This window comes from Pelodiscus sinensis, chromosome 1 (genome assembly GCF_052426305.1).
Source record: "Pelodiscus sinensis isolate ZL-2025 chromosome 1, ASM5242630v1, whole genome shotgun sequence".
Classification (NCBI taxonomy): domain Eukaryota; kingdom Metazoa; phylum Chordata; order Testudines; family Trionychidae; genus Pelodiscus; species Pelodiscus sinensis.
This window is the reverse complement of record NC_143052.1, coordinates 14,229,050-14,243,322: the sequence shown is the minus strand read 5'-3', so window position 1 is coordinate 14,243,322 and position 14,273 is coordinate 14,229,050. Positions and strand designations below refer to the sequence as shown.

Genomic DNA, 14,273 nt, shown 5'->3' with positions numbered 1-14,273 from the left:
GGCCTTGGTAAACAAGCTGCAGAGTAGTCCTCAGGTAACAGCTCACGACTGTCTCCAACTACTCAAACACATGGCCGCCTACAATGTAGTGGTTACTGGAAAACGGCATCTGAGAGAGGTCATGATACAGTGCTGTTATACAGTATTTTCAGGGATGGTTGAGTACAGTTTACAGACAAAACATTACTTCCTCAACAAGCTCCTCTCCATCCCTCCTGTGGCCAAATGTTCCCTTACTTGGTGGACACAGCGGTGGATATAGGGCAGGGCAAGCAGGGCAGCTGCTCCGGGCCCCGCGCGTTAATAGGCCCCACGCCAGCGCCAGGGGCAGACTGGCCTGGCGGGATACTGGGAATTTCCTGGAGGGCCATCCGCCAAAGGGCCAGCCGGCGGCTGCTGGAGGAGGAAGGGGGAGGATTGTGGCGGGGCGCCACAGCCCCGCACTTTGGAAATTCCCTGGCGCCGGCCAGTACGGTCCACATGGGGCTGAGGGAGTACATGCGTGGCGTGCTGAAACGCCGTGCAACAGCTGAGAGGGGAGACGCCCGGGTGTGGCGTGGCATGGTATGACGCCACGGCCCGGGACTTTAAAACCATGGCCCAGCGTTGCACTGCACGGTTCGGCACGTAGCCTGGGCCAGGGCCACGGCCGCCCTGCACACTGGAAGGAAGAAGGTGGGTGGCAGAGGAAGGGGCTTGTGCTGAGGGGAGGGGGGCAGGTCAGGAGAAGAAAGAGGAGGAGACACGACATGCCAGGGGCCCAAGTGGAGGCAAAGAGGAAAAGGGCAGGAGGGGAGGTGGAACAGGGTGATGCTGGGAGAGGAGAGGGTAAGGGCATTGGGGGCTAAAGGGAGGAGGGGGAGATGCTGGGAGAAGGCTTGAAAGGAGGGGTGGGCGTGAGGAAGGCGGGGATGGAGCAAGGCATGTGTGAGGGCACATGGGCATGAAGAGAACGGAGGCAGAGGGTGGTGAGGGGGTGGGCATCAGGGAAAAAGAGGGCAAAGGGTGCAGGGGCAGTGAGGGAACGGGGAGGCACCAGGAGGGTGCAGGGGTAAGGGAAGGTGCAGGTGCCAGGGGATTCTGGGGGTGAAGCAGAAGGGCAAACAGCTGCAGGGGAGGGACCAGCACCAGAAGGAGAGAGGCAGGCAGGTGTGCAGAGGGAGGTGTTAGGAGAGGGGATGAGGAGGGGGTAGCTCACATGATCACTGTGGGGCTACTGGAGGAGTGGGCATGGGGTGGGACCCCTTTTTTCTGTTTTTTCTCCAAAGGGGGGGCCCCACGATATTGTGCTGCCCTGGGCCCCGCAAAACTCTCATCTGCTCCTGGGTGGACAATCCTGTGCAATCTATGTTCGGGTGGTCCCCTTCACATGACAGGAACCATCCAGCACTATCATAATAGACACCTCCCTCACAGAATGGGGAGCGCACCTTTTGGACCATACTGTTCAGGGTCTGTGGTCCACCTTAGAAAGATCATTCCACATAAATGTACTGGAGATTTGAGTTGTCAGGTACACTTGCCTCCAGTTTTTCCCTTTCATTGAAAGCATACATGTCCGGATCTACACCAAAAACATAGCCTGCCTGTTCTACATAAACAGGCAAGGCGGAGCTCAATCCCACATGCTTTGCACAGAATCCATGGCGCACTGGAATGGGTGACTCTGATACAACATAATCTTCACCCTGATATGTACTATTTTATAGTCACAGTGGAGCACTCACAGGGGGAATCTCGAAGAGGTGATTACTTAGTGTTGATTGTAAGGTGTTTAGGGTTACAGTTAGGATTAAAACTGATTGCTTGGACTGGACTTCCTTTGTTTTCTACAGCACATTATTTCGATAAGTAATTTATTCTACATGGAAGGTGCTGTTTAAAATCAATGGGTATTGTATAGGCATTGTTGTCTTTAAACAAGTAGAAAAAATAGTATGTAGGCTTGTTGCATTTTTCTTTTATTTGTATCAGACTTCTTAGCTAGCTAGTTTCCTTTTTATCTTTCAGCATTAAAGCAAATTAAAAGGCTTTCTTGGCCAAAGTGCTTCTGAAGAACCCATCTGTCTAAAAGATTGTCTCAATAATTATCTCTTTCTCATCAAATATACATTAGCAGCTGATTTTGTAAAGTCAGTAATAATCCTTACTTAAGCAGTCTGTTTCTTATTGCCGATTCCCACCATAGGAGTTAATATAGTACTACAGTAGCCTTGTGGGTTTTCCTGTTTTTCATTGCTACAGTTTTTGGAATAAGAGGAGAGCTGTCTCTGTCTCACTTGCTTATGTATCTGCCATATCTCCTTGCCATATATTATGCTATTAAACTTGCACATGGACTGTGACATAGAATAGAAAGCACATCTGTTTTGGATGTAGATTCATATAAATTATATGTGAACATTTTAAAATAAAGGATTTCATATACATATATGTTGTATTTAACAAAAGGCCAAAGCTAGTTCAAACACCAGTTGGAAAACAGTGGGTCATCACTTCTGGTATATGTTTTGTCTTTGTATAGTCATGGTAATAGAATTTAAAGGAGAATTTTAACCATGAAAATGGTGTATTGTCTCATTGTTTTGGGTTTTTACACAAAATTAACATTTCCTGGCCTCTAAATTTCAGGAAGTTGGATATTGTCAGGGAATGAGCCAGATCACAGCTTTACTCCTCATGTATATGAATGAAGAAGATGCCTTCTGGGCCCTGGTGAAACTACTCTCAGGTCCCAAACATGCTATGCACGGTATGGAATTTCAGCTCATGTAGTTACAAATTTAATTTCAGTATATCTTAATTAGATTATATGTTCTTTGAGATGGGGTCCTGTGTATTTGTGTATTTGGTGCCTAGCACATTGGAACCCTTATCTTGCGTGGTGCTATTGCATGTTAATACAGTACAATAATGTTTAAATAATCTCTGAAAAAATATGGTTAACACTTCTCTACAATTTCATATGATCGTTTAATAGATTATATCCTACAAATAGTCATCAATGAAAATTAAAGGTTTCCTTTCCTCTTACGTTGTTCTCCTTGTGTCCCATTACAATACTTGTGTGTGTGTTTGCATGTGATTTAACTGCTTAGGAAAATTCTGGGGAAAGTATCCAAAAGTTCTCTGTCATTTTATTTAAATGTATCAGTGTCTTTGCTTCAGCTCTTGGTGTCACTGATTTGTTCTGTAAAGTAGTGTAACAAATACCACTTTTGTCAGAGCCTTGTAAAATGCAAATGTAGCTGCTATTCCATATTAAATGCTGCACTTGCAGGTATTTATTTTTAAGATCTATGTTTCTGGACTCCATTGCTGATATTCATGAAAGTTACTTCAGTTATCTTTGCCTGGCAGTGTTGAAATTTGGTTCTGCAGACAATTATAAAGCAATAGAACAGTAATAAAAATCATAAAAACTGTTAAATGGCTGTGAAATTCACTGGCAAAGCTGGAAATCTAGTGAAAATCTGTAGTAAAAAGAGTCTCCACATCCTGGTTGTCATCGTGGCACCAAGTGTCTTCCTCTCGGTGCCAGTCTCCATTTCTCTAGCGTGGATATAGAGACTGGGGTTGATCCCTCACCCACTGGTGTGCTCGCTAGCTGAGGCATCAGAGATCATCTTTGTCAGGGGATTGTTAGTACCAAATGGAGCAGATTGTTTGCCTTCTTGGACATCAGCCAGTGTGAGGTCACTGAACACCATGTCGGAGCCACGTTTTCTCCCCCTGGTGCTGTCCTCAGCACCATGTCATCCCAGCCAGCACAGTGGCTTCTGGGACCATGGCCTTTTCAGTAGTGGCTGTGGACCCCAAGGGGTTTTCCAATCCAAACCCAGGCTTTGGATACACTCTCTGCCTCCTCTCCCAGTCAAGCTCTGGCACTGGAGACAGTCAGAACAACCACCCTGCCAATGCAGGAGGAGATAAAAGACCCACCCTCACGAACAGGGGAAGGGTAGATGGGCCAACACTCTTTATCCTCGTCCACAAGCAAGGCTATTGTGGCACCCCCAACGGGTCCCCCAGGACTTTTAAATAGGCTTGAAACTCCAAGCAGAGGAAATGGAGGAGTTCACAGACACCCTGTTTGTGGTGTTGGGTCAGGTCACCCCGGCTCAGGTGGCATTGCTCTTGCATGAGTGAATCACTAAGATAGCTGAGGCCCTGTGGCAGACTCCCTTTTCCCTCCACCTGATTTCAGAAATGGCTGAGCAGTGTCCATACATAATGCGGCATGGTTACTGTTGTCGGGCTTGTTACCAGAGGCCTGGCATTCCATTCAGGATCTCCCAGTTGATGAGGTGACTGACCATGAAAATGATCTAGTTTTTTGAAAGCGGTTTCCTTTAGGGTTTCCATAACTGCCCCCCCAGATTTAGGCTAAAGAATTAGTGTATGAATGAAAAGAACAGCAATACCCTTGATCATTATTATTCCATGAGGAGTAACAGTTAGTTCGAACTAAGGGGTTTATCTCAGAATCCCGCTTCTCTGCCGTGTTTAGACACGGGCAGTTACTTCGGGCTAGTCAGTTTCCAAAATGGCGACCAGCCGGGAATATGCTAATCAAGCACAGGATATTTAAATCCCGCGCTTCATTAGCTATTTCGGTTGCCCTCATTAGCCTCCTTAGTTCGAACTAGGGGGCTAGTGTAGACATACCCAATGAGTTTTCACCCACAGTTTGTCTTCCTTGTAAACTCAGCTGAGGCAATGAAAGTCCATCTGGGTGCTTGCATTCTCAGACGTAGCACCAGTTAAAATGTCTGCAGGTTACCTATGGCCGGAGTTTCACTTTAGAAGCCCATGGTTGTCAAATTATGCTCTTTGCTTATTAACTCCACATCTGAGTGAGGAGAGCTGCCTAACACATTCTTTCTCTACCCTTCCTGCTGCACAGGTTATGACAGCTGTGTGGTTTGTGTCTTCTCTGTGAATACACTTGGAGAGCAGACCTGCTAAGAAGGTTCCTTTTTATACTCTCTGTTGAGGGCCAAAACCACACTTCTGGTTTTAACCTTTTTTTTGGACTCTGTCAATAAAAAAGTTAGCTTTGCTCACCTTGTGCTTTTATAGTGGTGCAGACTAAATCAGAGTCAATACAACTTGAATGCATCATAGCTATTATTAAATTGTAAATAGGAAAATGGCTGAGAGTTTAGCACAGTAGCGTGGACAGTAAAACCTACACTTATTTTTTTATGTAAATTATTTTGAGAGTTGCTGTCATTTTGGGTAATAGAACCAACACACTTTTAAGGCATTAGATACATTTTGTGAAACTTACCCTGTTATATGTTCCACTTGTGCCTCTTTTTTCCTAGGCTTTTTTGTTCCTGGTTTTCCAAAACTGTTGCGGTTTCAAGAACATCATGAGAAAATACTGAAGAAGTTTTTGTCTAAACTTAAGCAACACTTGGTGAGTAAAGCCCATCATCTTGTTTCAGTCCAGCCAATCTGTTGATTTAGAATGCTACAAATACGGCAGATGGATATTGGGTTCTAATCAGGAAAAGTCCTATTGCTGTTACATGAATGAAGTCTTGGGGAGTTTTGGCTGAAATGGGACATTGATTGGCCTCTTAAAATCAGATAGGCAGTAACATCTCTGAGTGCTGGTTTCCTGAAAAGATTTGGGTCTTTTGTAAATGCAATCAAAGATTTTACTATTTAGCAAACTCATAGGTACTGAATGTTTTACCACATGCAGAACTGATCACATAGCCCTTATGACAGTGGTCCCCAATCTTTTGAGGTTGTCGGGCGCCAGGGGATGTGGCCGTTCGCCCGCCGGGCACCAGGGGGCGGGGACACTTGCGCGCCCGGGGGCGCCCCCCCATAGCCGCATGCCCAGGGGCGCCCCCCCCCATAGCCGCTTACCCGGGGCCCCCCCATAGCCACGCGCCCGGGGCCGGCGCTTCCCCCTCCCCCCTGCAAGCGCCCGGGGCCGGCGCTTCCCCCTCCCCCCTGCAAGCGCCCGGGGCTGGCGCTTCCCCCTCCCCCCTGCAAGCGCCCGGGGCCAACGCTCCCCGCAAGCACCGCGCCATGTGCCCGGGGCCAGGCCAGCCCCGAGCACCTGGCGGGCGCATGCAAGTGCCCCCGCAGGCGCCTTGGCACCAGCGGGCAACATGTTGGGGACCACGGCCTTATGATATCGGGAGACTTTGTAATCGGAGAACTCACTTTTCTTTCAGTAGTGTTCCTATGGCTGCTCTACTTCAGGTGCACATGCACATTTTGATCAGAGATTTTCTATTAGCTGTGTGTGTTAGCACGCTTATGTATCCAACATATCCTTGTGCCTCTCACAAGCATATATAGGCCTCTTTGGGGAGCTTTCCTCATTCCATCTCAGGCCGTGGTGGTTGAGAAGGAAACCTCTGGGCATCTGCCCTGATCATGCTTCAGCTATTCCTGTATACATTGTACCCATAGTATTTTGGTTTGCTATTGGTTTAGCGTTAGTTTTTTTATTAATTACATACAACTACTATGTAAATAATGAAATAATTGATTTTCTTTCGCCTCCCTCAGCTTCCTCTGGGGAGCCTTACTTTCCTGTCAGGGCATGTCTGGCTTGCTAGTTTTCAAACATTGTCTTGTTGGGAGGCTGTCCTGGTTAGCAGCAGCCACTATCGGAAATGCATTTTCTGAATCCAGAGCAGGGAAGAATGTGTAAATTCAATTGAGGCTGCTACTGATAGAGCGCTCCCTTCACCCTGCCTCTGAGTCAGCCTCAGGGAAACCTTTGAAGAAGAGGAACTTGGACTCTCATCACAAGAAGTTGGCTCCTAAAAGTCCTCAACCTCCAGACTCGATACCATGTTACCTGTGGTTTTCTGAACCTGAAGCTGTGGGAACTAGTCTTTGTTTTCCAAATAGGCTCAGGACATAATTCAGTGAGGACTCGGCCCTTCCATGTGTTAAATGATTGGTATACACAAGAGGGCTTTCCCCAAACTCTTTGTTTTTATTGAGTCCAAAGTACAAATCTAAAATAACAATAGTTTAGACTGGAAAGTCTCAATCTTTTTCCTTTTGAGGCCCCCCAACGTGCTGTTAACATTCTACAGCCCATCCATGCCACACAACTGTTTTCAGTAGATTAAAAGTCAGGGCCAGAATTAGGGGGTAGCAAGCAGAGCAATTGCCAAGGGTCTCATGCCACGGTGCCTCCCAAAGTTAAGTTGCTGGAGCTTTGTCTTCAGCTCGGGGGAAAAGCTCAAGCTTTGGCTTCAGCACCAAGCGAAGTGGCTCATGATTCAACTTTCTGTCATAGGGCCTGGTGAATCTGACATTGGCCCTGCTACTGGTTTATTTTGGAGGACCCCCTGAAACCTGCTTCAGGGCTTTCTGTTGTGACCTGGGGCAGAGTACTGGAGTGCAGGGTCTGGGGGCGGGTATGGGTGCAAGAGCGAGGGGCAGAGGCTTGGAGCGAGGGAAGGGCTGCAGTGCTAGAGGCAGGCTCTGGATGAAAGACTTACGTGGGTGAATCTCAACCAGCAGCCCAGCAGATTTCTCAAGCAGGCTCCCTGCCTTCTACAGCCCTGCTCCAGGCTACAGAGGCCATGTGCATCTGTGAATAGTTGCAGTCCTGAGGAAGGAGAGGAGCGTGTTGCCCACTGCCTCTTCTTCAAACAGGCAGCTCCCAGTGGCTGCAAACTGGCCAATGGGTTTGTGCTGGGGGCAGGGGCAGTGTGCGAAGCCCGTCCCCTTCCACCCTGGACTTGCAGCTGTTTCAAAGAGACACAAGGCCCTGCAGATGCTTTTCTAAGGGATGTGTGGGGACAGATAGAGTTCCCTGTAAGGTGCGCATCATGCACCGAGAATTTCAATCCCACCCACTTCCTCAGCATAGCGGCTGCCAGAGATGGAGCCTGGGCCACAGTATTAAAAGTAGCACTCAGGCTCCAGCTCCAGTCCTGGCACATGGGGCAGCTGGGACCAGGGCTGTGTGGTGGCTGTTGGGACCAGGACTGCGGTACTAAAAATAGCACTGCAGCCCTGACTCAAGCCCTGGCACTTAGGGTATGGTGCCCTGAGGAGTGAAGACAGGCTACCACCGCTGCTGCCCTCAGCCCCATGGGAAGCGGGGAGGAGGCAGCAGCATGCTGGTAGCTGGGTTTGGCCTTCAGCTAGCAACCGAGTTGTGTTTCTTTCTTCCCTGGGAGGCCCAAGGGCCAGTCCTGTATTGCACGCTGGGGCCACCCTCCTCCCTGCCTTCCTTTGTCTCCCAGCCCCTGCCCATTTCTTCACCCCTCCCTGTAGCCCTGCCTTATCTTCCCATCTCCTGATCTGTCCTTCCCATCCTCCTGGTCTTGGCACTGCCTTCTGCCAGCTCTTCACTAGAGTTGGCAGCTCAGTGGTAGCAGACTTGGTCTTTCAGCCCTGTCTCGCGCACCCCACGCTGGGACGCTACACCTCGGCTCCCAGAGCTGGTTCCAAGGGGGGAATGGATCCCCAGGCTCTGTGAATCCACCAGTGCAGAGAGGGATTGGGGACTGCTGGAAAGCCCTGGCCTTCCAACGCAGCCTTTTGTTCCCCCAGCCAGAAGTTTGTGCGCCAAGGCCTATCCACCCCCTCAGCTGCCCCATGTACCAGCATGGAGCTGGGGTCACAGAGCTATTTTTAGTATCATGGTCCTGGCTCCAATTGCCATGCAGCCCTGGTCCTAACTGCTCCCAGGGCAGGGCTGCATGGCAGGCAGCTGCCCCATGAGCTGGGACTATAGCTGGGCCACAGTGCAGCAAGTCGTGTGTGAGGGTGCAGAGGGGCGTGAGGATAACTGAGGCAGAGGGTGGTGTGGGAGTGGGCACCAGGGAAGAAGAGGGCAAGGGGGACAGGTGTTGGGAGGGCAGGGCAATGAGGGAAAGGGGAGGCACCAGGAGAGTGCAGGTGCCAGAGTGATTGCGGGGGTGTAGCAGAGGGGAAGATAGGGACGGGCACCAGAGGACAGAGGTAAGGCAGGTGGATGGTGGGAGGTGTTAGGAGAGGGGACAGGCTAGAGGAGGGGTGGGCATGGTGGGGAAGGGAAGAGCAGGTGCAGGGATCAGAGAGGATGGGGAGGTGGGGCAGATCCCAGGAGGGCTGAGAGTGAGAAGAGCAGGAGTCAGGACAGCAGAGGAGGGGGAGGAGTGGGAGGCAACAACAGGCACCAGGGGAGCCGATGGGGCAAGGGGAGGGTGGGAGACATGGCAGCAGAGGGGAAAAGGGAGAGGATTATAATTTGGATGCCACAGTGGCACACATCTGAACACAACCTCAATATTGGTGCACAAGACAAAACGCACTCCACTTATGGATAGAAAATCTTAGAGGGAATACTGGGGAACAGGGCAGAAAGCTGTTCTGCAGGCCAGATCCGGTGGCTTGGTGTGCCAGATTTGGCTTGTGGGCTGTATTTTGCCCAGCCCTGGTCTAACACATGTATGGCTGCCACTTGGGCTTCGGTATGTACATTTTCTAAGCAGTCTGTCTTGATCTATGCTGCCAGATCCTATGTGGCACTTGGTAATGCGGCACTATCTTCAGTTCTGAACTCACTTCCTCCTTTGGGGGAATCCTGCTTGGGTGTCACTTGAAGTAGACGAGGAGTCCTGTGGCACCTTTGGGTATGTCTACACTACAAAGTTAATTCGAACTAACAGATGTTAGTTTGAATTAACTTTGATAGGCGCTACACTAGCGCTCCGCTAGTTCGAACTTAATTCAAACTAGCGGAGCGCTTAGTTCGAGCTAGGTAAACCTCATTGCACGAGGACTAACGCCTAGTTCGAATTAGCTAGTTCGAATTAAGGGCTGTGTAGCCACTTAATTCAAACTAGTGGGAGGCTAGCCCTCCCCAGCTTTCCCTGGTGGCCACTCTGGGCACCACCAGGGAAACTCTACTGCCCTCCTCCCGGCTACGGTGCCCGTGCCAGGTGCAAGCCTGCCAGCACCCAGCCAGCAGACCCTGCACCTGGCACGGCACGAACCAGCTACCCGCAGCCACCCAGCCCTCCGCCTCTTCCTGGGACCAGGCTAGCGGCTCCTGGGAGCTTGCTCGGGACTGCAAGAGGCGGGCGCCCACCTGGTTTAGTGCGGAGATCGTGGACCTCATCCACAACCTCCGCACTAGGCACAGGAAAGTGGCCGTCTAGGGCAGGATTGCTGCCAGCCTGGCCACCTGGGAGCAGGTTTGCATGAAAATCAAGGTGGTCCACTGAGACCTCCGACCCTGAACTTAGAATGTCCGTACTGGGTCAGACCAAAGGTCCATCTAGCCCAGTAGCCTGTCTGCCGACAGTGGCCAACCATAGGTACCCTGGATGGGATGGACCAAAGACAGTGACTAAGCCATTTGTCTCGTGCCATCCCTCTCCAGCCTTCCACAAACTTTGGGCAGGGACACCATTGCTACCCCCTGGCTAATAGCACTCCATGGACCCATCCTCCATGAATTGATCTAACTTCTCTTTAAACTCTGTTCTAGTTCTAGCCTTCACAGCCTCCTGCAGCAAGGAGTTCCACAAGTTGATTATTTGCTTTGTCAAGAAGAACTTTCTGTTATTAGTTTGAAGCCTACTACCCATTCCTTTCCTTTGGTGTCCTCTAGTCCTTCTATTATGGGAACTAATGAAGAACTTTTCTTTATTCACCCTCTCCACACCACTCATGCTTTTATAGACCTCTATCATATCCCCCCTCAATCTCCTCTTTTCTAAGCTGAAAAGTCCCAGTCTCTTTAGCCTCTCTTCATATGGGACCTGTTCCAAACCCCTGATCGTTTTAGTTGCCCTCCCCTCTCCCACCCTCTCTCTTCCCCTCTCCCATCTCCTTTTCCCAGTTTCCCCAAGTTTTGTTCAATAAAGACAGTTTCCATTTTGGAAGACACGTATCCTTTATTTTGTACATCAAGAAGAGGGCCTAGGGAAGGGCAAGTGGAAGGAGGTGAGGGAGGAATGGGGTACGAACCCCCGACGGGGAGGACTGGGGTGGCTCTGTGGGCTTCTCGGGGTGGAAGCTCTCCTGAAGCCCCTTGATTGACCCCCCCCCTCCGGATGGCAGCCTGCGGCAAGTGCAGCCGGGCTGATGGCTGAGTGCTGTGATGTGCCGAGTGTGGGCACTCAGGGCACTCCAAGCCAGGACTGCTTTGCAAGCGGGGAACCCCTGAGAACTGTCTGTCCGGGGTGGGGGTCGGGTCCCTTTAAGCACAACCCTGGGCTAGCCTGAGACAGCTCCACGCTCTAAGTCCTAACCTGATGCCCTGCTGGCACTGGTTCCGGCCATCCTTAACCTCGGTTCAGGGTCCACTCAATGTGGACATGCTAGTTCAAATTAGCAAAATGCTAATTCGAACTAGTTTTTAGGTCTAGATGCACTAATTCGAATTAGTTTAGTTCAAATTAACTAATTCGAATTAAGTTAGTTCGAATTAGTGCTGTAGTGTAGACATACCCTTGGAGACTAACAGATTTATTGGAGCATAAGCTTTCGTGAGCGAAGACCCACTTCGTCCGATGCATCTGATGAAGTGGGTCTTTGCCCATGAAAGCTTATGCTCCAATAAATCTGTTAGTCTCTAAGGTGCCACAGGACTCCTTGTCGCTTTTGTAGATTCAGACTAACATGGCTACCCCCTTGATACTTGAAGTACAGCATCCATAAGCACACCTACTGACAAAGACGAAAAGGTTATTCTTCAAAGTGTTAATTGAAGTGGAGCACCTATAGGGCTCCTCCTCAAGATAAAGAGGTCACCTTCTGCAGTAACTGCAGTTCAAGACGTGTGTCCCTATGCATACGCTGCTATGCACCCTCCTTTCCCTCTGCTTCGGATTGCTCTCTTTAGGTTATTTGGATGGAGAAGGAACTGAGGTCTATACTCTTAGTACGGAGCACATTGATACACAGGACACATGAATGTGTTGCTATTAGACAAATCTCTGATTAAGGGCTCAAGGGAAGCAGGCATGTATGAAGTAGAGAACCCATAGGAGGACATGTCTTGAAGAATTGCAACTTCTGCTCAAGGTGAGTCAACTCCTCATCACCCAAAGGGTAGCTGTGGTAGCAGGAATGATTTTTTTGGAACTTCTGCATAAGAAATGGTGTACTCCTAAGAAAGACTTAACAAACTGTTTACTTCTCAGTCCGTTGGGGCAGGGACGGTTTCTATTGTTTTCATTACAATATTGAACGAAATTCAAGCCAAACAATAAGCTCATATAACCTTTTTTTGTGGGAATATTACACTCACACATTATGATGAGAATAACTTCCTGATGACACTAGCTTTCACCATTCCTCTAAAATCTATTTGTTTCTGTTGAACATGAATAGTATACACTAATATTTAATCAATTTCTTTTTTTACTATGATCTGAGACTTTTTTAGACCATGCTCTGTCATATTAGTTTGGAAACATTCTCTTCATTACAGTAATAGATTACCGGTAATTCAAAATTGTAGGGTGTATCTTGTGATTTTTTTTAAAAAAACTGCATAATGAAAACAGAGATCCAGTAGCTCATTTGCCTTTGGAATGAAAATTATGGCTTCAATTTTCACAGTAGAGGTTATACAGGATGTGGACTACAGATTAAAGCTTCTTATTTTAATTTCAGAAGATTTTGTCTTACTGCTTAAAATGAACAGTGCTATCCTCTCTCACTTAATTTTTGAATAGGTGCTTTTAATCAAAGTAAACCAATAACTAAAATATTGGTGTTTAAGAGTGGTAGAATATGACTGGATAACAAAACCTCATGGTAGTAAGTAATTCTGCTGATACAATATTATTGTTATCTGTTATATTTAATAACCAAGAACAGTTTTTCCTCAGATTTTCTTGAAAAGTTCTACAGAAAGTCTACTACAGTATAGCTATACCACTATAACATTTCTAATGTAGGCACACTTTACTTAGGGTATCTTAACAGTGCTCACCTTCTTAGGGAACTTTCAGTCAGTCACGCACAATAATATATGAAATCTCAATAAATATTCATTACTAGAACCTGTGAGAGCATCTTTGAATTATGTATACCAGACCATGTGCTAGAATAAATCAGCTTAGCTCTGTTGGGGGTTTTTTTTTTTTTTTGGAATTACATCAATTGACACCAACTCGATATCTGATCCACTATATTTTTTTATACATATAAGCAGTTGATTCTCGATGTTTTACTGGGAAATCTCCAAACAAGCCCCTTTGTTTTAATAATGTATCTTTATTTTTTTAAATGGCTTCAGATGTTTTTAGAAGTTGTCACAATTTTCCACAGGGGATGTGCCCATCTAGTAAGAGTACCTATGAATAATTATTTTCAAATAGAAATTATGATTCACAGTGTCAACTATAATGTAATATAATAATCAAGATAAATGTATCCCATTACTACAGGTTCTACCTGTCTAGTCTGGCACTCTCTGGTCTGGCAATATCTGTTGTCCAGCATTATTTTAGCTAGTTGGATGTTCACTTATCGTGGGTGTAGCCAAGTTTCCCTCAGTTCCTTAAACTTTTACAACCAACAGTCCAGGTTCTTAGTGTTCTGTGCTATTATTAAATTCTCATTTGCCCCAGACATCTTCTAAGAGACCAGTAGGTAGTTGAAATGTTAGTAATTCTGCTGGACAATATTGACCTCCCATGATGGTCTGGCAAACTATCTGGTTCAGCATCAGTCAGGTCCTAAATGGTCTGGACTAGAGAGGTTCAACCTGTACTCTACATTTCAATCTTCAGGGGGTTGCCGAGTTAGTCTGTTCAGGATAAGCTTAAAAAACAACAAATGGTCTGGTAGCACTTTATAGACTAACAAAACATGTAGATCTGTGGTCACCAACCAGTAGATCGCGATCTACCGGTAGATCTCAGGGGCTCTAAGAGTAGCTCTTGAGCCCTCTCTGAACTACGTGCCTGCGCAGTACATTTACATTAGATTTCCTCATTTGAGGAGCAGCTACTCACCGAGCAACAACACAGGTGAGTAGCTGCGAGGAATGGTGGGAGCTGGAAGGTCGGGAGGGCTGAAACACCCCAGCAAGCTGATTGTGGCTTTCAGCTGAAAGAGGCTGCCCTGTGCTCCAGCTGATTGGCACCTGCCCACGTGGAGCTTGGTGCACCCTGGCTAAGGGCCATGGCCAGCTGGCCAGGCAGCCGCTTCTCGTCCCTCCAGCCCGGCTGCCCTGCGCTCAGCCCAGGGAGGCTGCATCTAGCTCCAGCTGTGCTGGAGCAAGCTTCCCAGGCTGAGCGCAGAATCACAGATGCCCATCTGATGGA

At 48.0% G+C, this 14,273-nt stretch overlaps 1 protein-coding gene across 12 annotated transcripts in view; it reads left to right on the top strand.

Moving 5' to 3' along the window:
* The window catches only part of USP6NL (USP6 N-terminal like), a 240,383-nt gene that overhangs the window by 196,653 nt on the left and 29,457 nt on the right, over window positions 1-14,273 (top strand). For all 12 annotated transcript variants that reach the window (XM_075907624.2, XM_006130656.5, XM_075907816.2 and 9 more), the window contains 2 exons: window positions 2,632-2,752; window positions 5,331-5,425. In XM_075907624.2, the coding sequence (XP_075763739.2) occupies window positions 2,632-2,752; window positions 5,331-5,425 (216 nt within the window). The remainder of the gene's footprint in view (window positions 1-2,631; window positions 2,753-5,330; window positions 5,426-14,273) is intronic.